The sequence below is a fragment of the Symphodus melops genome (genome assembly GCF_947650265.1).
Source record: "Symphodus melops genome assembly, chromosome: 4".
Classification (NCBI taxonomy): Eukaryota; Metazoa; Chordata; class Actinopteri; order Labriformes; family Labridae; genus Symphodus; species Symphodus melops.
Window position 1 is genome coordinate 18,975,760 of NC_136694.1, and position 25,434 is coordinate 19,001,193.

General features: G+C 39.7%; 3 protein-coding genes across 5 annotated transcripts in view; 2 read left to right on the forward strand and 1 right to left on the reverse strand.

Moving 5' to 3' along the window:
• The first annotated feature begins 637 nt into the window (after positions 1 to 637).
• On the forward strand, positions 638 to 2,375 carry LOC306823131 (uncharacterized protein). The gene is made up of 7 exons (XM_079342504.1): positions 638 to 1,022; positions 1,129 to 1,200; positions 1,330 to 1,398; positions 1,595 to 1,645; positions 1,943 to 2,005; positions 2,094 to 2,169; positions 2,300 to 2,375. The coding sequence occupies exons 1-7, from the start codon at positions 962 to 964 to the stop codon at positions 2,331 to 2,333; spliced, it is 426 nt and encodes a 141-aa protein (XP_079198630.1). The 5' UTR covers positions 638 to 961; the 3' UTR covers positions 2,334 to 2,375.
• A 508-nt stretch (positions 2,376 to 2,883) lies between these two features.
• On the reverse strand, positions 2,884 to 12,715 carry LOC306822103 (transketolase-like). The gene is made up of 14 exons (XM_079340841.1): positions 12,397 to 12,715; positions 10,445 to 10,562; positions 10,209 to 10,322; positions 9,996 to 10,093; positions 8,999 to 9,190; positions 8,717 to 8,835; positions 8,410 to 8,606; positions 8,134 to 8,298; positions 6,515 to 6,671; positions 5,990 to 6,120; positions 5,815 to 5,898; positions 5,590 to 5,683; positions 5,004 to 5,126; positions 2,884 to 3,932 (listed from the first exon to the last, which is right to left on the reverse strand). The coding sequence occupies exons 1-14, from the start codon at positions 12,501 to 12,503 to the stop codon at positions 3,745 to 3,747; spliced, it is 1,887 nt and encodes a 628-aa protein (XP_079196967.1). The 5' UTR covers positions 12,504 to 12,715; the 3' UTR covers positions 2,884 to 3,744.
• An 11,562-nt stretch (positions 12,716 to 24,277) lies between these two features.
• The window catches only part of cacna1da (calcium channel, voltage-dependent, L type, alpha 1D subunit, a), a 59,103-nt gene continuing 57,946 nt past the window's right edge, over positions 24,278 to 25,434 (forward strand). For all 3 annotated transcript variants that reach the window (XM_079341515.1, XM_079341514.1, XM_079341516.1), the window contains exon 1: positions 24,278 to 24,883. In XM_079341515.1, coding sequence (XP_079197641.1) covers positions 24,567 to 24,883 — 317 coding nt within the window. In that variant the 5' untranslated portion in view covers positions 24,278 to 24,566. The remainder of the gene's footprint in view (positions 24,884 to 25,434) is intronic.

Here is a 25,434-nt window from a genome sequence, read left to right on the forward strand (position 1 = left end):
TATATTAATTATATTTTTAGTTTTTCTCCACACCTGCCACTAAACTCACTTAATCATGTTAATATGCAACACATCATGTGTGTTATAAAAACTGCTTCTTATATTCCACCAAGTGAAAGTGAGCATTTGTCTATTTATTGTTCTTATTCTCTTTGTTTTTGTATTTAGTTATTGGCAGATGGTTTTCATAGCTGTCATTTTTTTATGCCTTTCAGTACCATCACCCTCTGCTGTTGTGACAACAAAATTCATAAAGCCTGTCTTTTCTTATGTTTGTATCTTTTATTCACAGCCCCCAAAATAATCAATTGGTAAATAAAAAAGTAAATGCAAGGCTGTAACCATCAAATATATTAAAATACTATTAAAATGAATCAAATCCAAAATAGTGGCAGATTAATAACTGTGTGGGGCACTGGTGGAAGGTGGACGGCCTAGGCTCGAATCTGACCCATGGCTCCTTTCCCACATCATTCCCCACTCTCTGTCACTCTCTCTGTCCATTTACAAACAAACACTTTAAATTGCTGAAGATGTAAATATGTCCATAAAATACATGAATAAACCACACATTTACATGTAAGTTTTCACATATTTTTTTAATATTCTTAAGCCCTTAAATTTGAAATGTGAAAGCAAAACTATTTTGTTTGGGACTTTCCTTTGTCTGTGTACATTTCTTGTCGGAGTGGTTTGGAATTTGTCCTCCTCAAGTTGAATTTCCTGTTGTTGTTCACCTGCCCGGAGACTCAAGCTGCCGCAGTTGAACAGAGATGGTGAGTTGTTGTGTGTTTCTGGGTCTTTCACCTGTCCTGCTGTTTATCTATCTCTCACTCTACATTACTGTTTTTTATATTATTCACAGCTCTCTGTCCTGTTCAATCTTTCTTTCTTAGCTTCCCTCTGTTTATCTAGCAACTGATTTCAACAGTTTGTGTTGATCTGTTTCTGCCAAGAGATCATGATAATGTTTCTCTTTCAGGAATACATAAAGAACCTATTTGTAGACTTCTATCAACACTGTATGTATATTAAAACTAAGGGTGGTGGCCCATCATACCATTCAATCAATTCAATTTCATTGGATGATTATTCCTCACACTTATTTTCACCTCTGAACTTTTTCAGACAAATATTACCATTTCTTTTCAATCTGCTTTGGTCTGGGGTGGGGAACAGCACTCTATAGTCCCTTTCGTTGTAAGTATATCAAGAATCAGTCAAAACATTGTCGCTGTGTTTTAACATTCTGCACGGATTATGTTCATTGGAAATAACCCATAACGAACACATCTACATAATGTAATGTGTGTTTGTGTTGCATTTCAGCTACAGTTGATCCATCAGTTTTTGGTGCAGTTTTCAGCATATTGTTTCAGTTCGTAAGCCCACTGTTAGGTAAGATAATCTCGGTTTTACATGACGCAAATATACTGTATATGAGAAATACAGCACCTATTGTTTGTTTTTATGATAGGAAGATGTTTCTTTTTTCAATAGCTGAACAGCAAAAAATGAGAAAATCCCCCCTATTATAATGTTCAAGTAAAAAATAATGGTAACATCAGGGTTCATTTTATATTTTTCTTTTCAGACATACAGGCTCATACAAAGGCATGTAAAGGCCCTCCCTATGACAGAAGAGGTACACATTTATAAATGATTTAGCATTTGTATGGTAAAACATTTTGTTGTGAAACTGTAACAGATAAATAATCTTTTGAATCTATTTCTACAGACTTTTCTTAAATTTAAAATCTTATATGTGTAATATGGAGGGTTTTCAAATCTTGAGTGATCAATATTTAGACACTGGAGTAAGTAAGTAAGAATACTGCTGACATTTAATATGCCAAACTCGGCTAAAACATAACACATCTGGATTTTTATCTTAAAAATCAAGATCAAGTTAAAAAATTAACATCCTCTTTTAACTCTTTAGATGCATACTTTGGATTTTTTTCTTCACTCGTTGTGGCCATCCTGAACTTCAGATCATATGACGGTAAAGCAACATGATTACAGAGCATGTGAAATATGCAAAACACCTGGAGATGTAACAAGAAATGTCTCCATTTTGTACTTTGTTGTAGTTTTCCCGCTGTCATGTGGATGTGGACTTATAATGTTTTCTATCTGTGGAGCAAAACGGAAATGCAGCTCTCTAAGGTAGGCATGCTCACAAATGCTGTTTAAAATGATGCACATTTGTCTATCTTTGACACCGGTTGAATTAAGTGCTTGAAAGTTGAAGTCACTGTATTTGAATCATGTGAGTGTTATTTCTGTTTCTGGAAAGGAGGCTGAGAGAGAAACAGAGCCCCTGGTGGTAGAAGGAGTCTACAACCACACCTGTGTTATCTACAAGGTCAAAGAGAAGACTGTGTGTGTAAATCTACCAGGAAACAACCTGGTACATGTTCAAGTGAATTGCATACACAATGGAAAACTTCTTTAGACCTCTTATCTTATGATTACAAATTTAGGAACACTTGAGGTGAAGATGGTAATAGGTGATTTTTGAACCTTTTTTTATGGGGGGGATGCTTTATCATCTTTAAATTTTTATCTCAGCACCCCTAAAATAATAACAGGGGCATGAACCCCCACCAGATATTTCACAGAAATCGTAGCTATCATTTTGTATAATGTGTAGTAATAATCAATGATATATTCATGATGATACTGTAAATGATAAATTCCTTTTATTAATACTGTTGATGCAATTCTGAAAAAAGTACTTTAAATCAATCTTCTAAGTGTTTAAATAACGAAATTACAAAGATTCCTGAGTGAAACATTTCACAACTGAAGGATTTGTTGTGTATATATACAGCATATATAGTAAATATGGAAGAAAAGTAAATACTATCACAGACACAGTTTCAAATGCAGAGGGCTTTATTACATGAAAGTAAGGTACATACAAAATTTCAAGTAACAAAGAAAGTGTTTGTTCTTGGGTTCACAAGTCAGATGTAAGTCTACCTTTACACTCACAGACACTCATCCTCTCCTCTCTTCAGCACTCCAACTGATGTTTAAAAAAGACCATGTCACTATCATCACACTGCCGCTACCCTCCAGGTATATGGCTAGAACACATGAACATGGAGGTGTGTGGGTTGATGGTAAAATCAGAAACACACAGTGCTGAAGAGAAATGATACAACTATTGAAATCACAACAGTTTGTGTAGTCTTAACATGTGATTTTAAGTGACTGCTCTTTACTTCCTAACTACATTTGTTTGATTATTTTTCCCACTACCTTCTACTAAACAACAACGCATCTGTCTTTTTCTGACACTGTGGTCATGATCAACACTTACTTTGAAGCTAGGCCCCACCCATTTTATAAAGGGCTACATCAGAACAATATAAAAACATTTCCATATTAATGTCATCAAAGAGCTTTTTTTTAAAAAAGAAAAAAAACACACACACGGGAGCATCACAAGTATAGTTATTACTGCCACATTTTGATTTCTGTATGATGAGGATATGTGCATATCTCTGTCCTTTGGTGTAGGGTGATGGATGCATGAAAGAAGGGTCAAAAGGTGGAAATCTACTTCAAAGTGTAAAGCACAAAATCACATTACATCAATACACACTTAAGGGCATTCACAGTGAAGGATTTTTTTTTTTTTTTTAAAGAGCTGGGTGTCTTGTGAATCAAAAACATATTCAACCTTCAGCTGCAGGGGTGTGATCAGACAGGTGGGTGGGGCAGGGAGGAAAGTTACTTGGCGTTGGTGGAGCTGCTGAGCATCTTGCGCACGGCCTGCATAATGGAGTCGCGATCGATGCCGTGGATCTTGAGCAGCTCATGAGGTTTGCCACTGCGGGGGACGTGGGACACGGCCAGGCGGTGCAGATTGAAGCTGGACTCATTGACCATAGCTGAGGAAACTGCCTCGCCGAGACCGCCTGTGAAAGGAAAACACCCCCTGTTACTGAAATGCTATCAAAATCGTATCATTGCTCATGACCTTATCCTTAAACTGTTTTGTATAGGATAGCAACTAACGATACATCTTTATTATGGACTCATTTGCTAATATTTTTTTTTACCAAAAACAATACTTTTTCCGTTTGTAAACATTGGGAAATACTCAGAAATGGCAACAAATTCCTAACAAAGCAATTTAATAAATACTTTCATTACTTAAAGGTGAATTAGTTACTTAAGCCTTTAAAAAAATGAATGAATAAAAAGTACTAAACCACTAATTTTACATATTTCATAGAATTAAAAATATATGTATTTTATTTTATATTTGATTTGAGTCAAATTTGACAGTACTGCTGTTTACTTCTAATGTTTTTCAAATTCATTATTTTTCACCTAAACAACAAAACATGTTTTTTTAGCTTTAATATTTGAATTGCACCACTAAATAGGGAGATCAGACTGCCTCGAAAGGTTTTAAGCTTTACTGACGTCAAAGATGAGGCTGTAAATATGCATAAATGCATTGCATGCAGTATCTAAATAGAGAGGACAAGAAACCATTGCAAACAAGTTTACATGTCAGCACAACACCCCCATATGGTCCAGGTTTAAACGAAACTGAATGTGATGCCCCAACTGATGCCCAGTATCCTTTGTCTAGTGGTGTCCATGCCATCAGCCTTCCCCTCTCTCCCTCACAGACACAGGGCCTGGCTGTCTGTTCTATCTAGGTCACTGAGAGCCCCACGGGCACACGCACAGTTAAGGAAATCTGACAGCACTCTGCCTCGCACTTACAAAAATGCACCACAAATCCGATACCTTGTCTGCACACAACAGTCAGCTTCCTATCAGCCAATAGGCAAACGCCACCGCACTGCGTCCCTCTCACTGAACCAATGAAAATGTGCCACGGCAACACACCCGAGAATGTGAACCAATGTTGGCCAGCTACAGCATGCTGAGGAGCTTTTTGCTGCTGAGTTGGCGTTGGTCATACATTATGTAGAAGCTGAACAGTATGAGCGTCTTAAATGCAGACCTACCTTCATAGTAGTGGTCCTCCACAGTGAGGAGGCGTCCTCTGGTGGCACGCGTGTGGTCCATGATGGTTTTCACATCCAGAGGTTTGATGGTGAAGGGGTCAATGACCCTGACTGAGATCCTCTCTGGGAAGTTCAGGTAATTCAGATGAGTACCCAAATGTATATGGTGATACCAACATTAGCAACTCAAACAAGCTGTTCAAATAATTTCTCGAAAGTCAGGATATCCATGTTCAATATGAATTTTAACTGTGACAAAAATTTCAAGTTGAACTTAGACAATGGGCGCATGAGACAAAACAGTGAAACATTTAAAATAGCAATAGTATTAACTAATGCTTCAAGTATATTTTCAAATTAAGCAACCATCTTGTATGAAAGCAAGAGCATAAAAAAAGAACAGACTGCTAGCTGAGAGGAGTGTCAAAAGAAGATTGTTGAAGGAGATAATTTTCTTTTAAATTCAGAGAAAATTTCAGAACTAAAGTTGTGAACATTAAAGAGTATGAAATAGTTTTAATTCAGAAAATGTTCATTGCTTTGTTATGCCCAACATTATATGGAATATTTATTTGTTGTACTGCACCTTTCTTTAAGTGCTCAGCTGCTGCAAGGGCCTCGTGCAGAGTCACTCCAGCTGCAACCACAGTCACTTGGTCCTCTTTGCTCTGATACACCACCTGGCATTAAGAAACGTGTCATCTTCTAGTTCACATTACAATGCCTGCGGTGTTTAGCTTGATACTTTAGTTTTGTTCTGTTTCTATTGATTTTCCTCACACATTTTGATTAGTGCTAAGCATTTCCTCACCTTGGCCTGTCCAACATGGAAGTCCTCGTTGCTATTGTAGATGATGGCACTGTCTTGGCGGCTGGTTCGGATATAGCAAACACCCTAAGAGACAAAAAAAAAAAAAGAATTATACCTATTGGGAATTTCTGGCAGAAAATAAATCTTCTGTCTGATCATTGTATTCAGATGTTACCTTTGTGGTTGCAGCCAGTTCCACAGCCTTCTCTGTGGACACGCCGTCACAGGGGTAGAAGATGGTCGCTGTAGGAAGAGCCCTGAACATTGCCACGTCCTCCAGACCCATCAAAGAGGGGCCTTCCTCTCCTGTGATACATTAATGGTAAGTTTCATACGTCCAACATTCAGAGTATCTTTTTAAGTAACTGTGAGGTCAGGTGAGTAGATGCATGCAGATCCACAAACATACTGTATAGCCAGACTTTGCATGCAGTATACCTGTGCTAACAGAGGGACACCTGCTCTCCTGCAGACAGCTTCCAGGACAGACAGGAAGGGAGGAAAGGGGGAGGAGTGAGAACTAGCTGCAAGGCCAAAGGGATGTAAACGGTGAGGAAACAGGATTTAAGGGAAAAGAGAGGATTGCACTTACAAAAGGGGTTATTGTGAAAATGTTTGTGAAGGAATAGAAAAGGGAAATTGTGTGAAAGTGTGGGTGGGGAAGGTGGTTGACTGGGTTTGTGGAAAATGGAGTACAAACCGGTGGAAAGGCCACAGTGGGAGCCGCACACGTTAATGTTACTCTCAGAGATGGCTGCCATGCGGAGCTGGTCATAGGCGCGGGTGAAAAAGGAAGCAAGAGTGCTGGCAAACACAACGTTCCTCTCACGGGCGGCACAGCCCATGGCGACGCTGACCTGGGAAGGGAGTTCATTGTTACTTATAGAACAGACAACAAAAAACTACAAATATAAACCTCCACCTTGGAGACAGGATGAACAGGCCTGAACTCAAAAAGATCACCCAAAAGGTCAAACATCTGCAGCACAAAGCATATTGAAGGCTTTTTATTTATTTAATTTTTCACTTCAGGGACATTAAGTAGAGAGTTATGGAGGAGGGTTTTCTCTAAATCTCCAGAGCTTATCTTCCCATATGAACGGATCAGTGGCATGCCTCCTCATACAAATAATTTCCTCTCTCTTAGCTCCCAAACTCTGCACAATCCACCTTCTTTTCATGTTTTCCCAGAAACAATATCCTAAAATCCATAGAGTGCAGTAGTGATGTAAGGTAAATTTCTTACAGATACGATCGAAGAAACAAACGGCTTCTTAACTGGCAGCTGTTTTCCCAAACAATTGTCCTTGATAATAAATTTCAATATCCAAGTATTTGGGACATTATTTTGTGTTGTATTGGCAACACCCTGATTTATATTTCTCCTTTTTTTTTACTCTAAGCTGCACAAATGTCGCTGTTTGACTTTTGATTTGTCTCATGTATTGAGCCAGATGGCCCCACCCTTCTGTGCTTATTAATATTTTACCTCCGAATTCACTTGTCAAGTCTGCTTATCATCACACACATGGTTGACCTACATTGGCTGCTGCTGGAGTCATAACAGCGCAAATAACACGTCTGATTGCCTTTCCCAAAAGTATCTGAGCTTAATCTTATTAGCTAAAATAATGACAGAGGGCAGAGTAATTGTGCTGCGTAACCACTGGTGTCAGCTGTAGCTGCAGGGACCATAAGGAGGAGCGTGCATTGTGTCTTCTTCATCTATACATTATGGACAGACAGCTCATATATAATCAAATGAACCGGAAACAGACTCACAGCTGTGAGATGCAAGACTGTGCATATGTACTCAACATGCAATTGACTCAAAAAAAATCATCATACTAAATACAGAGTCTGATTAAAAAATATTAAAAAATAAATAATAATAATAAATAAATAATAATAGAGAATATTAGAACAAAATCAATCAATATATCATAGAGTGCTTTGTTACAGAATGTTTCTTAAAGCTCCTGTGATGAGTTTTTAGCTGATTATGAAACAGATAGTAACATTGATAACACTTTATGAGCTGCAACAGCAAATGAGACCATCAGCATGAAGACTGAGTTTTGTCATTTAGGTATTTTTGATGACTGAAACCTTTGCCAGGGGTGGGTGTCAGACCAAAGTTATTAAAAGTACCAGCCTTTAACTTTTTAAGTTTTCCAGGGCAAAAAGATTCTCGATGAGGGACACACAGAGGAGAGTTTTTCCACTTGTCAATTGTTCAGAGGGGGAACAGACACAAATTAATTTGTTTTTCACAGGACCTTTAAGGATTGTGAAATGCTTAAAGTTAAAGGAACGTACCATGTTCTGCTGAGCAATGTAGCACTCGACGAAGCGGTTGGGGTGCTCATTCTTGAAGATGTCTGAGTAAGTCAGGTTGTTTGTGTCTCCATCGAGAGCCACCACGCGGTCATTGTAGCGGCCTAACTTGGCAATTGCCACACCATACGCCTTCCGTGTGGAGATCTAAAAAGAAAGAAAATGAATTTGTATTGGTTCATCTTCAAACATTATTCAGGAGTTACCTCCATGCTTTGAGCTCTTATGGAACACCGCTGAGGATGGATGTTGACAAACCTTTTCTCCAGCCTTGTAGCTGGGTGCGCTCGGCATCCTGATGTTCCTCAGGCTGACAGGTGGGGAGTCCTCCAAGGGAGCAGGAGGGTACAAGTGCTTGCTGCTGTTCATGATGCGGCTCTGCAGATCCTTCATCACCATCTCGGCCATATCTTTAGGCAGAGGTTTGGCGTGCCACCCGAGCTTATCCTCAGCAGCTGAAATCACAGACACGTGGCACTGAATAGGCAGATCTATACACTGGAATGGTGATAATGTGAGTCTTGGCACATGGTATGCACCGAAGTGATGTGGAGTGATTTGTTACCTGGAATCCCTTTGCCCTTGATGGTTTTAGCAATGATGGCGGTAGGTTGATGACGGGCCTGGCTGAGAGCTTTGCAAAGCTCCTCCACGCTGTGTCCATCCACAATGATGGCATGCCAGCTTTACACACACACAGCAAAGACACACATGAAAACAGAATTGATAAAATTAGCTCAGAAAGGTAAAGGGAATGGACAATCAAGAAAAAGACACAATGCTGTTGTATTTTCGTCAATCTACCAGAACATACAGTATAGTCTACTCAAGTTCAATGCATAGTTACCCAAAAGCTTCACAGCGCTTCTGATATTTCTCCACATGGTGCTGCAGGGGTGCAGAGTCACTTTGGCCCAGACGGTTGATGTCCATAATGGCCACTAGGTTGTCAAGCTGGTAGTATGAAGCAAACATCATGGCCTCCCAGACAGCACCTTCTGACATCTCCCCATCCCCCAGCAGGCAGTACACACGGTAACTGAGGAAGAGAACACACATGACTGAACAATAAGTATATGGGTGTGTATATATGTGTGTTTGAGGTGTTTGTTCACAGGGGGGGGAGGCTGTGCTTTCAAGAAGAGGCATGTCTTGTGAAAATTTTCTCTGACACTTCTACAGTCAGACTGGTTCTCTTTCCAGCATCTGACAGGTCAATCTTTAAGCAGCTGTGACAGGATAAAAGCTCACTGAGGGCCCTAAAGGCTTGAGTTTCACACCTCTGAATCATGACTTAAGAATCCTACAGTGTTTCAGTTGGAAAGGAAATATTAGTAATATATAGGGTATGTAATTTGGATCAGATATTCCAAGGTGAGAGGAATATGTCAAATTTAAATTCTTAATTTTCTGCCTTTTTTGATTGGGTTAAATAAGAGAACACACAACAAAGGAAGATGGAAAACCTTTTGTGATGACATATTAGAGCAGACTAAGACTAAAAACAGATACATGGTTGATGGCACATTGCTAAAATCTGATCCTGAAAGCAGAGAAAGAACCGCAAAAAAACTGCTGGGCCTGTGATTATTAGAGCAGAAGAATTGGGCGAGCAGAGCATGTATTGCTGGAGCAAACGCACACAGAAACTGAAAAATCCTGAATACTACATCTTACACACCCAAAATTCAGAAATCCCCCCCAAAACAAAACTATGATGTGAATGTTTGACAGTGTCAGATTTTTCTATCCATTAATGCAAGTAATCTAAAGCTAACGTAATACATAGAAAAAATTAGAATCTGTTTTCACATGTGTTTCTTTGGGCATGTGTGAGATATTACCTGGACTTGTCAAAGTATTTCCCAGTGTAAGCCATTCCACAGGCCACACCAAGACCCTGACCCAAAGAGCCGGTGGCCAAATCCATAAACTGATGCTTCTGAAATGCACACAAATTACACACATAGTGTCAAATGTTCAGAAACAACAAAGATGGTATGATGAGTTCGCTCCATCGAATAATTTACAGTGTGTGGCAGTATGTTAGAGCATACATGGGTTGAGTGAATGTCCATAGAGGAGTCCACGTGGCACATACTGAACATCTCGCTTTCCTTCAGGAAGCCTGCCTCAACCCACATGGAGTACAGGGCTGGAGCAGCATGGCCCTGTGAAAGAAAAAAAACACAATCTTTTGTTATAAGAATGCTTTGATTTATTCAACTGAGAGGTTTACATTCTGGAAAGAAACGTGACACAGCGGCCCCCAGCAGGACTTTTGGACCCTCACCTTGGACAGGATGAAGCGGTCGTTGTTGAAGTTCCTTGGGTCGTCGTAGCGGTACCTCATGGTGTGGAAGAAAAGCACCGACATGATCTCTGCCACACTGCAGCATGATGTCGGGTGTCTGCACAACAGAGGAGAGACAGTGCATTTACACATAGAGAACACTTGCTACAAGCTACACATGCACACAGTAATGAAGAGTAAACACAAGGACACATGTCATGTAATTATCGTATGACTCAAGACTTAAAAAAACAGTTTGAGAAACGAAATAATAGCAAAAAAACCCAGCATACATCCCTTTAAATTAAATGAAAAACTAAACATGGTGTTTAATTGGTTTTGAAGATGCTGCAGTGCAGATCTAAATGTCAGTGTTAATGACAGGATCATTAAATTTGTGTAATCAGAGCAACAAGAAAAAAAAAATACAATTGTTGCTCAAATACCTGCTAAAGATGTTGAAATCCAAAAAATCCCAAATATTTATATGATGGACTAATCTTTTTTTAATTAAAAACACATTCAGCTACTCTTTATAAAGACATATTTTCAATGCTAATAGAGCCAGTCATAGAGGTGAGAGACAACATGCTGTGTGCTACAAACAAAGGCCATCAGTGGGTGAACAAAGAGAAGTCAATTCTTTGCATTGTAAACCATCCTTACACACATGCTATAATACCACCATCAACTTCCAACATTAAAACCAAAACATACAAACTCTAGAACCGTAGAAATGTCTTTCCCCCCTATTAATGATGCTAATTGGCCTTTTCCTCATGTCATAGAGTTGTTTTATTTCAAAAGCTGAAAAAATTTAAGAATTAGAAGGTGAGGTTATTTGTTGGTTCAACAAAGCAAATCGAACTTAGATTATCAGATTATTCTCTGTGATGTATTCGTCTCCTAAATCCGTTCAGTCTTACATCCCTTTGTTCCCAGCAGTGTCAACCTCTAATACAATAACTCTACTGCACAACTTTACATAAACATATGGTTAGTTCATTTCACATGGCTGCTCAAACACTGACAATTATATTGGGATGAAAATGACATTGACTTATCTTTAAAAAGACATTTCATATCTGATTTGATGATATGTCGTCACACATAGAAAAATGCAACAGCAAACTTTAAAAAATCTATAAAAGGTCTTCATATCTAATATATTGCATGAACACTTTTAATTCATTTTCTTTTGCAAAAATAAAGCGAGCAAGCATGCGCAGCATCTCTTCAGCATGCAGACAAGCCAGCACTGCACATGTTGGTCTATTGTGCGCAGTACAGCACAGAAGGATTTCCTGTCCAAAGCCAGAAAAACAGTCAAGTAAAAAAAAAAAATCCCCCAAACCATATATACATGCAAATGTAAAATAATCTAAACATGTAAAATTATCTTTACATTTTTAGACATTCTCTTCAATGTGAATACCTGTAAAGTATTCACTCTGAATCTGTTTTTATTCAAGTTTCTCTCTGTTAATGTGTATCAACTATTCTCAAAAGAGTGACAGAAAGCAATCCGTTTCTGCAACTTTTTGTTTTTCATATTTATGATTATCATGAGCAAAAAAGCAGTTTAAAGCACTTTATGAAGTGTTGATATTTTCATTTCATCCAGTTTTTAGTTGAAATTTCAAAGCCGGCTAATTAAAAAATTGAAGAGTGAATATTGAAATGGTTCTGTCAGTCAACCAAAGGAGAAGAACAAAGGCAGGACATGTTGTTCCTTTGGCCCCTCATTTGCACACACACACTCACACTGCATGTCTGACTGTGTGTGTGTGTGTGTGTGTGTGCACATATGCAGTTCAAAAGGTGTGACTGTTCATCTGTGCATGCTGCAGAGAAATGTATAGTTGGACTCTGTTTGCAGACATTTTTGTGTACATGTTGCATTGCATGCAGAATATTTGGGCTAATGTATGAGACACATTTGGGAGACTCACCCGTTGCCCGCTGCAGTTGTTGCTTTGATGGAGTGGATTCGGAGGCGGTTGGCGATGTTCCTCAGCGCCTGCACTGTCTGCTGGTCTGGTTTGTGGTAATCCTCCATGAAGACAAAATCTGAAATTCCTCAGCACCAGAAAAGTGGACCAACTAATACCCTCTGTTGAGTTTGGTTTGTGTGTTTGAAATGTGTGTGTGTGTTTGTGTGTGTGTGTAAAAGATGGTTTTCCAATAAGCAGCACCTGTGAGTGTGTCTGTGTGTGTGTGAGTGACAGAGCCACAGAGAAAGAGAGAGAGTGTAGGGGGGAAGCTGGATTTATCCTGTCAGGCATGTGAACACATAGATGCGCAAGGACACACACTGCACGCACATACACACACACATATACACACGTACACACGCAAGCAGAGAAAGGAGGGGGGAACCCAGTGACGTGAGCTGTGTGTTGCTGCTAAAATCGAATCGCTCTCATTTCATTGGCTGGCATGTGACTGGGATGCTGGAGGTGTGGCACATATGTAGACATTTGTATTTGTGTGTGTGTGTGTGTGTGTGTGTGTGTGTGTGTGTGTGTGTGTGTGTGTGTGTGTGTGTGAGTATGTGTGTCTAAAGGGAGGGGCTGGATAATTGGGTGAAGGAGGGTTGGACATCAGAAGCATCTCGCCCTAATTCACTTTGGCTTTACTGTCTGTACTAATAATTCAGATCATGTTTGTTAATTATCCTTTGTCATTATTCACAACACACATCACTAATTTAAGAATGTTTCAAAAGAATGTTATTTCACAAAGATGGTTTATGTTTGGCTGATGTATAAACAGAATTAACAATGAAAAAGAGAAAATGAATTCAAAAATTGAGAATGAGAGCTACATTTTGTACAGCTGAATAATCTAAAGTTCTTTAACATACATTTTCCAATCTCTTTGAACTCAGTATCCATACCTCAGTTTATATCCCACAAAAATGATCAAAGTCACAAAATGAATGGCAAAGTGGTCAAAAAATAAACAAAGAAATCAATCAAGAAATCTTTGTTAACAGTGTTTCAGTATTTAAGTAAGAAGGATGAAAGAAAGAAAACAGCCCTCATTTTCATGACATTGTATATTTTTGCTTTTGATTTGTTGGTGTTTTTTTTTTACTGTCATTGTGGTATAAAAATTACAACACTGTTATTTTACAGAAAAGTATGTGTATGTGTTATACACTGTGGACCCCTATATATATATGTGTGTGTGTATATGTGTATGTGTGTGTGTGTGTGTGTGTGTGTGTGTGTGTGTGTGTGTGTGTGTGTACACACAAAGAGTGGAGGAGTGTGTGGATGACCGAGAGACAGAGACAAAGAAACAATGAGAGAACAAAGGAAAGAGAAGATTGGTGATGACCTTTAAATTGGAAACGTATGTCCCGATCAGACCTGAATATCTCTCCTCTTATAGGTCCTGATCTCCTGTTTATTGTCTGTTTTCATGATGCTCAATGAGCTTGACCACTCTGCAACACAGGACATGTTGTTCTTTCTCTAGAAACCATCTGAAGCGGGGTTCACGGACATAGACATGTCTTGACATAACTGAGACCTTATAGGCAAAAACCTGCAGGGGGGAAGTGCAGCAATACACTAGCATGTGGTTCTATTATCTCTGACAGCTGTTACCATGACAATGGAATACAACTTCTGAGATGCTTATTCCTTTCTCTGAAATTAAAGACTTATTTATAAGATTTTAAACTTTGTTGATATACACATCAAAGTAAAAAATAATCTACATCAACAAAACAAACGCTTAGCACATTCTACAATTCGATAAAAAGGAAATTCATTGAATATGAGTTGAACTTTTTTATTCAATCACACTTCAAAATCTAAACCTGAGATCTGTTTTATTCGGTGTGTGCAAAGTCTACAAAAAAAATAGCAGAAAAGTGTTCTTAAAAATCTTTTGAATTAATAATTTAATGTGTTTTAGAGGTTTGCTGACGTGCTGACGTTTGATTTGCACCAAGAGGCATGTGCATAAAACTGGATTATCATGGTCGGGAGAGTTAACTTGCCATCTAGTGGACAATCTCAGATGGTACATTTGACCTGTTTCTATTGGGCACCAGCAAAGGCCAACATACCCACTGAAGAAATCATTACATTTGAGCCATGTTCTATCCAAGATGTTTTGGCAAATAAACATAAATTAGAGGTTCAAGACATTAAGTGAACAGTGTCAACAAACGATAGGGTACTTTAATAGATTGTATCAAAGGAGGCACATTTTAATTGAACAATACAAAAAAATCAGGTCTTTTATGTTTTTCTTTTTTTAACAATTGTTTGGGTATGACAAAGGAAGCTTGTATCTATGTCACACTTATGATGAGCAGAGGAAACTGTTATATACTGAAATTGCCAATGTGGTACATTCTAGAATGTTCCAATGTGCTGAGGAAAAGGTGACATCCAAATATTATCCAGTATTTTTCTCATTTGAGAGCATTAGGGCAAACCAGTACAATGTTAAATTTATTTAAAAAAAAAAACAATGATCAATTTCCAGCTCATATAATGATTTAGGATCTATAAAGATCTGGACTATTTGAGTGAGATGTATGAAATCACTTATCGTCACACTGTCTGTCTCTTGACACAATTAATCAAAATCCTGACAATATAAAACATTTTGATATTTTGTGTAAATATTGGCCGAATTGGCATCCTTTGTCACAGGATAATTCGTTGTGTGCCATTACTCTATCACTCCATTTTGAGCTGCCTTTTTGTGCAGGCATGTTGTACGCCCAACCCTAAACACTAGAGGGCACTGTCTCCTCATTAATGTCTGCTGCTGTAAAGGACTTCTCGTGTCCCTCCATTTCAACAAAAAACTGGATTTTTAAAAAGATATTATATTTATTCAGCATAGAAATTTAGATTATGAAGTCTAATGGCAAACATGAAGATTTATTAAAAATGTTTTAATTTAAACTGAGTATAAAACAAGTGGTCAGGTGAACTCTTATATTCATGACACACACTTTATCGTCCTCTCCTGATCATCTCCTGCCCTTTCGGGAGCTGGGAGGTCAGGTCCCAGCACCTCCACACTCAAGGCCATGATGATGACACACACACACACACACACACACACACACACACACACACACACACACACACAGATAAACAGCTCTCCTGGTCCCACCGACATTATCCTTCTCCCAGTTCTCAGCTTCTCCTCTGGGCTCCTGGGTCCTGTCAGAAAAGCTTTTCCTCACAGAGCCCCACAGGTGCCAGCCAATGATCGCCTGGGAAGAAGATGTCATGTGACGGTGGGCGGCCAATGTCAGACACCCACAACTGCACACTTCCTGAAGGGAAAGTACACTCAGAGTGCATGCATTTTTCTATTTATAATGTCTCTGGCAGAAAAAAAGAAGAGCTAAGAAACCCCTTTTGAAACAATGCCTTAATATAACGTAAAGTATGCAGTTCTTGAAACACAATGCAGGCAAATATGTGAAGATGTATTGAGCATTGTTTTGCCTATTAATGAGTTTAAAAAGCAGCACAAATTCACGAGTCAACCTATGCACACATGCACTGAAGCATGCTTGCAAATTGTGCACACAGACACACACAAATGAGCTGAGGAATATTCTTCCTCTCATTTGCATGAAGTGACACAGAGACACACACACACACACACACGCATGAATCTTTGCTTTAATGCCAGTCGCTCCTTCAGGCCTGAGCCTCTTCCGCTCTGCTCTTATCACTCCATTTCCTTAAATCACTCTGCAGTCACCATGATGACATAGTGCTTGCCCTTCTATCTGAGAGCTGTCTGTCACTCAAAGGCCCCGCCCTCTGACTGTTCATGAGTTATGAGCATAGGAACACTGAATTATCTAAAGAGCATTCAGTCTTACAGCTACTAACATCTGCACTAAGGGCCAGTTTAGGAAATATGGGTCGAAGTTGGGTTGAGGAAACACATGTAGGGGGAAAGGGAAACGGAAAGATGGCATAGAGGAAGAATCCATGTAAAGCAATGTAATAGATTCAAAGTGGAAACAGTGAGATACAGAGACTCAGATGAAGAGCTGAAAAGAGGAAAAGAGCAGGTGAAGAGAAGGAGACAGCAGAGATAGGAGGAGAGAGAGAGGGAGAAGACAGAGGACAGTGAGTGTGTGAGCAGGGGTTAAGGCTGAGCGTGTGTTGTGGGCTCAATAGTGAAGTTGACGATGCACTGGGAGAACAGCTTCGCTGCAGGGCTTTCAGGCTCCATCACTACTGCTCTCCTTCAAGCAGCTCCACCAACACACATTCCCTCTCTATCGCACACACACATACGCACAAATATACACAGCTCTCATGAACATGCAAAAGCACTGATTGTCGCATCAGTCCTTCTGCATCAGTGCCTTCTAACCGGGTTTTATATGCCTGGTCAGGCCAGGAAATAAGACATCGAGTCACATGTGCCACTATTCAATTTTTTTTGCAAAATCCAGAACCTTTCACCACTATGTGTTATTAAAAACAATGATTTCAGATAATCAGCGAAAGATGCAGAAATGCTGCATAAAATTGGGATTAAAAGAGAACAGCCATGGAAAGAAGAGGGCAGTTTTTCAGCTTAAGAGCACATGAGTGAAGCGCTCAAATAGATTTATTGCAATCAGATTTAAAATGAGCTGCAGAGAGAGGAGAGGAGAGGAGAGGACAGGAGGGGGTGAGGCAAGGGGATAAAGGACATAGAGTAAAAGCAAAGTGCATTTACAAAGAGACAGAGAAACATAACAGCTGTTTGCTGTGTATTGCATGTGTAAACTAAACACATTTTTATTGAGTCAACACATTTTAATCCCCTTAGAGGTCGACAAAACACAACATTTATACAGGACCTGCAGCACAGTTAAGAGCCTAAGATTTGTTATGTGTATTTGTGTGTCTGTAAATGCAGGAAATATAAAGTGGTTAGACAAAGCATCTCTGTTAGGGACCGTTTGGAAGATGAACTGAAAAAGCATTTAAAAACCTACTGGACAATCATAAATATAACCTTTCTTCTTGCTATATTCTGTCAAAAAATGTTTAAACATATTCTCCATATTTAGATCATGTTAAATTTGGTGGGAATTTTTTGAGTAGAGAGGCGGTTTAAATCAGAACTTGGGGCAGACTGCTGTCCTGAACCAAATGGCATCCATGCTCCCCTGGGGGTCACTGCACCCTGCTAGTTTTTACTCAATCTTTAGTTGGAATGAACAGCAGTGCGCTTTCCTACTGGGGACAACATACTGACTTTGTGTGTGTTTGTGTATTTGTGTTTGTGTGTGTGTGTGTGTGTGTGTGTGTGTTTGAAAGGTACAGAGGAAAAAACAGATGCAGTTTTTCCCCAATGGCAAAGTAATACACAACTGATACATGTACACCATACAAACCCTAAAACATGAAACTGTTCTTTTTTTTCCAAATATCCACAGTCACGTGGAAAACATCTACTCAGATGAAACCAGGTCAAATGCAAGCCTATATACATGGTGAGGCATGGTAAAAAATACATTGATTCCTTATGAGGTTCTGCTATTATAAGCTCACTGAAAAGCATCATCTGTGTTTGGAGCAACTTAAATAGTTAAAAAATATGGTTACACACTGATTGAACTCATGGAAAGATTTTTACAAAGCGAGAGCCAGTAAAAAGACTACTAGCTTAGCTTGGTATTGTGACTTCAGTTGGAGGGGAAACAGAAAGCTAGGATGGCTCAAATACACCTGAGAAGAAAACTGAAAATCAATTTGTTTTATCCATTGTTTGGTAAATGTCAGAGTTGGTTAAATAAACTATTCCAATGTGACAAAACTAGTGACTGAACATAATTAACAAGAGGCAGAAAACAGGTGTTTCTATTAAACAAACAATAGTAAAAAGTAAAAAAGTATGAAGCACAAGCGTTGTTAAGAGATACATGTAGAGGTATGCTTCTGCTTCTGTGTTTACGCTAAGCTAAGCTGATAACTGAGTCTTCAGTTGTCCAGGTATGAAAACTCTTCCTATTTCCTGTGGCAGCCCCTTACTTCCGAAACCTAAAAGCGCATGCACAAACTCATATTCATTCAGAAATAACTTGCCTCCTAAATACAATTTGTCTAAAACACAAGCTCAGACCATTATCTGCTATTTCACATGAGTAGCCCCACAATTGCCAGCAACAAACAGGCACACACACAAAACGCACTCATGCACACTCACTACACCTCATCCAGGTGAATAATTTAAGACGATTCAAGAAGAAACCATTATCCTGGGCAGACAGGTAAGGTGATACAGTGAAGCTGGTCCCTGCCTACCTTCCTTTAGGTTGTCCAGCTCACACGAAATATGCACTGCTGTTGCTCACTTAATGAGACGCTCTCTGTGGAATAAAGATGAGTGTTTTGTGCTGTTTGTCGTCAGCTGGGACATACAGATGAACTGAGGCCTCCGCTCAGCTATTCTACTCTAACAGGTAAGACTTTTAAAATAATGTGATTATTCCCTCAGCGGTATTTCACCAATGTCAAAAGGGCAAACTGCAAGTAAATCCTTTTGTTCTAGTTACGGTCTTTATTCTGGGCTATGGCAATGTTTCTAAATGAAATGTATAAACTCTCATAAAAAAGGCTATATTAAAAAAGGTTGTTTTTGTTTCCATGAAAGTACAGAGAAAGTCCGCAGTTACAGTGGATGAAAAAGTTTTTAAAGGGTCTCCTGCAGGTCAAAGCTATCATTTAGTCATTAGTTTTTTATAAGGATGGGATTAATGTGTAGCTGAGTGCTTGACAGATGTGCCTTTTAATGCTGTTTATTTTACTAGCCTGCCCTTTGAAAAATGAAAAGATTTTTTTAAAGGTAGCATAGTGAAAGGTTTTGTCTTCAACTAACTACACAAAATGAGAGACATTGTGTGAGATGCAAAGGTATAGTGAGATGGACTCATGTCGAACAGAGTTGCAGATCTTAGGAGTAATGGTGGTCAAAATATTTTGCTGCACCTTAGTCTCAAACTTACTCAGTATATTTTAAATCCAAAAATATTAAGGGACTGTGATGTTTACGTAAACATATCTGCTGTATTCTAGAATTTGCTATGGCTTAGAGAACAGCTGTGACGTGAGAGCTGTGATGTGTCACAAGTAGACCAGGCAGGGTGGTGTTGACTTACTTTCTCATCAAGAAGCACGCCACAGAGGCAACTGGGAAATGTAGTTTAAAGGAAGCAGTTAACCACAGCAAAATATTATTGATAGTACGAATTTCTGTGAATACGTTCAGTTTGGATACACTTTGTAGAGGTGACTTTGCTGTTAGCAGACCTATGATCTATTTGGAGAAGCTATGACCATATGGGAAGAGAGGATGAACTGTTCCTCAAATATAGGTTTGACATGTGAAGAGTAAAGGTCATGTGTTTCTTCATACCATGTACAGAAGTATCTAAAGTGGGAAGGAATTTGTGGCATCTGTTGTACTGTATATAAGGGCTCTACCTCCAATCAATAAACGTCTATTTCTCAGCCTGCACAGAGTCTCAGTGTGTCTGTCAGAATAGAACCACGGCCGTGACATGCTGCATCTTTATCCAGTCTGTTGATAGATTCAGCTTTAGGGACAGTTATATTATTCAACCCATCAATTATCAGATAAATTCAACCTTTACGTGTACTCTGGCATGAGAGCCAATCATCAATAGAGCAAAATTAGAAGAATGCAAAAGCGTTGAGTGTCTGTAATAGACTAAAAGCAGTTCAACTTCTGATATTGCACAGGGCCTACATATCCCCTTCTAAACACTGTAACCCACTGCCTGCGGTCTGTTTGTCATCACTGAGAAAATATAAAAGTAAAATCTAAAATGTTGTCCTCTACAATGTTCTCATTGTTCTCTTGAACTGGTTAACAAAGTTAAATCTAAAGCACATTAGCAATGGATCATACTTGAAATATATGTCATTGGATTATATATAAAATATGTCATTGGATTATTGTACACTGAGAAGACACCGTTTTTCTCAGAATATGGGAAATTTTTATGGTATATTGATTTGAATATGTCTACTTGTCTTACAAGAGGGTTGATGTATAGAGTTGAAAATTATGTCTTAAAGATATACTTTATACATTCTTTAATTATAATTATTTGTATGTAGGCCTATGTTCTTTTTCTTTTTTTGAATCATATGCCTCTGTCTGTATGAATGTGAATATAAATCACATGTTTAGTTCATATGTTCAGTCTTTGTGTCTTCATAACAAATTCAATAGGCCCTACATGATGTACAGTATTTTAAAAGAAACCCGAAACAAAAGCAAGCATTTGTGTAATCACTAGATTCTCACCATATTCAAAATAGATTTAGTACACAGAATACATTTTTGTCAAGCTTCACTACAATGTAAGAGAACATGAACGCATGTTACTATGTGGGTTTGCTCATGTTCTAGTGCAGATGCATCGGCATCTTGAGGGCATTTCTTCTTCTTTCTTATCCCAGTGCGTTTAGAACTTTTGGCAGCAGCAGGGAATTGTTTTATGTTGAACACTTATCTAAAAATAACAACTGTAATTAATATCCAGAGATCTATTTACATATAGAATAAAGACATGTACTGTTTGCTGATCAGCTAAGGACGGACTGTTATGCTGCTGTTGTTGTTGGGAAATGAGGGAACGTGGATACTATTGGTATTGCTCAAAGACTGCCAGTTCCAGCAATACAGTTGCTGATGTCTAACTTGGTGGAGACATTGTGTTGTCACAAATGTAGTATAATTATAAAGAATTGAAAGATGTAATAGGAGCGGGCTACCTGAATGAGCTGCATGTTGTAAGTTAGGGTCTTGAGCTAAAGTAGGTTGCATATATTAAAGGCAGTGAGTATTGGTTGAATGCTACATGTTATTTGCAGCTAGCAGGAGTTGTATTGCTGTCAATTATTTGGATTGTTGTTATTCACAGTTGATTTAGACCTATGAGCTATTTTTTGGCCTATACATGTGATGGATTTATTCAAGTATTATGGTTGCAATGGATACTGTATAGGCCTATCCTGCATGCCAATTAAAACAGAGAGCAATATAGGTTAAATTTGGTTTTTCTGTAGTAGCCTATTTGTTTTTATTGTTGGTTGCTTTCAAAATCTCAGGCACCTGCTTCTTGGCCTATGCCATGGTCTAGCAAATAAAACAAGTTGCTATGTCTGTGTTTGATTATTTCCCACCTGGAGAACCCTAATTGAAAACAGCTAATAGAAAATACAGCCTTAAATTCCTCCAAACTGTTAAGTAGACTTGTAGTTACAGTGACCTTCACAGGATGAAATGATGCTGCATATGTCTGTTTGACTGGTTTCACTTTTTACAGAAGAACTGACCAGGCATAGCCTACCATTACAAACACACTTTAGCCTACACCTATCTACACGTTAGCAGGGTCTTATGCATTAGCAGGGGAGTCGGTCAGGGCCAGGAGGAGGAGGAGGAGAGCTGGCTCTCTGATGCGCTCTCGTTACACTGTTCACTGGCGCCGTGACGATAAGCAGGCAGCGGACGAGGATGCTCTGTTGTCTGGTGCGCACTCTCCTGTCTCCAGCTCTCCACCATCACCATGGAAGAGCTTAATTAATGCACAGGCTTTATGTGTTCCTCCTGCTCCCGGAGCAGTCGATCGGTAAACCACCGTTGTTTGACACCGGACCTGCGTTATTCGTCCTCACAAAGACTGGACCCGTGTCAGAAGAAAGCAGAGAGGACAGCGGCTGAATCCTAAAGTCTTCAGAAAAAGGTAACTGCACGGTGCGGTTTCAGCGTCCCTAAACAGAAGTTAGCCTTTTTAGCATAGCTGCATTTATTCATTCGGGCAGGGAATGATGATGCTTTTTCTTTACTGTCAGAGGACAGCAGTTATTAATGGCCACTTTTCCCCCCTCGAAGCTCTCGTGTTTTGTGCATTGGGAGAAGATGATTCATCGCATTGCCATGAACATTACATTAAAAGGCTTTTGAACAGAGCCTGGTCAGGCTTGCTGAGGTAAACTCATGATGGGCTCTGGTCAAGTGGACTGTCCGCTGTATTAGCCCTGAGTGTAAGAGCATCATTGATTGAGATTTGTTGTAATAACGACGCCAGCTGTTTCTGTGGACCATCTGACGTCCGCGCGCTGCTCAGTTTCCACTATGAGCAAACCCGGAGTCAGGCTGTCATTTCACATCCTTTTTTTTGGAGGGGGGGGGGCAGAATTCACCATATCCTACCCCGGTGGAGTCCAAGGAGAAATGTGAGGACGCTTGATGATGGCTATTTTGTCACGAGCCGCTCGTGGAAATGTCATAGTACGTTTCATGACGGATGCCCTGTCGACGTTTTCGACGAAGCAGCGAAGTCAATATTCCAAAGTAAAGCGCATTGAATACGCATTTTGCCCACATTGAGCACGTACTTAGCCTCGGCTCCATGAAGGCAGCATCCCTAGCACAAAGGAGACGTGAAGCTGACAACCTGAATTCACCACCAGATGTGCTTTCTTACATTACACCATCACGTAGATCACATGCTAGCCTTTATGGAAGATGAATTCCAAATGGAGAGTCGCTGCAATGTGACCCTTTGTGTTCTTCCTCTGCGGGGCCTGCTCGCAGTTCAAGGACTTACACAACTGATGGTACCAAGTGATGTCTGACAGGCGCAGCTCTGAATTTAACTGCTTATTTTGTGTGTGTGTGTGTGTGTGTGTGTGTGTGCGCGCGCGCGCATGCATGCATGCACGCGTGCACGTGTGTTTTGGCTTGATCTGCATGTCGCCTGCCTTCCTGTTTGCGTCCCTAAATATGTTGAGGGTCAGAAAATGTAGGATTGTCGGCTACAACTGATAGCAACATCACAGCCAGGCCAAGCTGCCATATTTTTTCTTTTTCTTTTTTTAAACAGCAGCTTATTCGGCAATTTGTGAGGCAAACGCCAGGATAGATTTTGTGTTTCACATACGATGACATAATTTAATACGACACTTCTTTAAGCGCAGGTCTATCTAACACGACATTGTTCAATAAGTTCTTGTCAGCTACTCTAATTCTCTTAGACTTTGTAGGTGGTTATGGTATACATCGTTTAACCTGAACAAAGTTCTCACGTGCTCTCAAACATCCATTTCAGACCAGTATGTAAACATGTGAGTTACCTAAGACCCTCTCTGCTCATCTGCCATATCCTCGGTGCCCATTTTAGGCACCTATACTGTATTCCTGCTTAAGAGTGTTCCAACATGTGAGCGCAGAAAAGGCATTCGAATTATGCAAGGCAGGATTTATTTACAAAGCAGATTTCAAACCCAGCTTTGTATGAGTTAAAAGGAAGAAAGGGAATCACATAATAAAAGCAACACAATTAACTGCTATAGAAAACAGGCATACAGGAAGTCTTATACCCATAATCACATCAATAACTACACCAGTTCAGTTCAATAAGGAAGCATGGTTTTAAATATACAGTATAGGAACATCTGTGATCCCATTTAAGCACATTTGGACAAAAACTAAAGGCAGCTGCAACATTTTTAATTTCATCTAGGCGTTATAAGTCAGTGGTCATAAGAAGACAAATAATGTGCTCACCTTTAGGCAGTATAGATTATTCTTAGATTGTTAAAAGACTTTTAAAATGGATTTTGATAGTATCTGTCCTTTTTTAATACTGTTAGAAACATTGCACACAGAGTAAGGAAATAGGAGTTTGGTAGATCATTTCTTTGTTGGAACAATGCTTCTTGGCAATAGATATTGTACCATTGGAAAGCTTGTATATTTCCCTAGTGTCACATTTGTAAGGCACATGCATTTGTGGGATGAGCAGCAGAGCTGAGTATGTGGGTTGCACCCATTAAAAACTTGTCAAATCTGACGATGAAATCACATATTCTTATACTTATCTTGAATTAATGAATGTACTGACCCAATTTATTCTCACTTTTTTTTTTCATTCTCAGAGGCAAATTATGCCAGCAGCACCAGAGTCGCTCCCCCTGGTGACGTGCCAGCTCTTTGGTCAGACTCCTCTGCCCTCCTCTAGCCTCCCTGTCTACCCTGGCAGATCCATGCTGCTGAATGCTCCTCACAGAGCCACACCCACACCATGAGCGCCAACGGGCCCACCCCAGACCCAGCCCCTGCTGCGGCCCCAGAGGCCCCTCCGCCCGTGACCCCTGCCACCGTCCCTGCTGCGGCCCCTATCCCGGCCTCGGCTCCTGCTGCACCACCCGCTCCTCCTGTACTGCCTGCCCAAACGTCCACCACCATCCCGGTAGGTGCGTTGGCACAGAAGAAGCGGGCACAGTATGCCAAAAGCAAGAAACAAGGCAGCAATGCCAACAGCAGGCCAGCCAGGGCTCTGTTCTGCCTGAAACTTAACAACCCCATACGCAGGGCTTGCATCAGCCTGGTGGAGTGGAAGTATCCTTTACTTTGTTTCATGTGAGGGTGGGTGCAGCTCTTAGTGCTTAAGTTTGACAGTAAATCAGATGTTGGTTGATAAAGCAAAACTAGCGAGAGGTTTATAAGATAATTAATTAGACTCCATTTAAATAATAAATAAACCCCATTAAGTTTTAGCTTTTATTTGTGATCATTATTTATAAGCATAAATTAAATGTATTTTGGTTCTCTCCTTTTTTTCTCATAAAAAGAATTGAGAGTGATAGGATCCTAAACTACTGGTGGTGTAGTGGACTGTGCACCACTCAGGGTGGGGGTGGGGGGATGTTTAAGCAGATGCTTTCATCACGAAAGCCATCAGATGTTATAAAGAAGATTGTCTCACGTGAGTTGCATATAGATACATTTCGTAATCCACTGTTTTGTTGCCCAAAAATCTCAATGGGGATTTAAAAACAGAACACTATTTCAGATGCAGCTGTTGCTGTATGAGGAGTCTGGCTTTGCTCAGCTTGGACTGAATACAGAAACAGTGCACCACCGATGCACGTTTCTTTCTGTATCCTGCC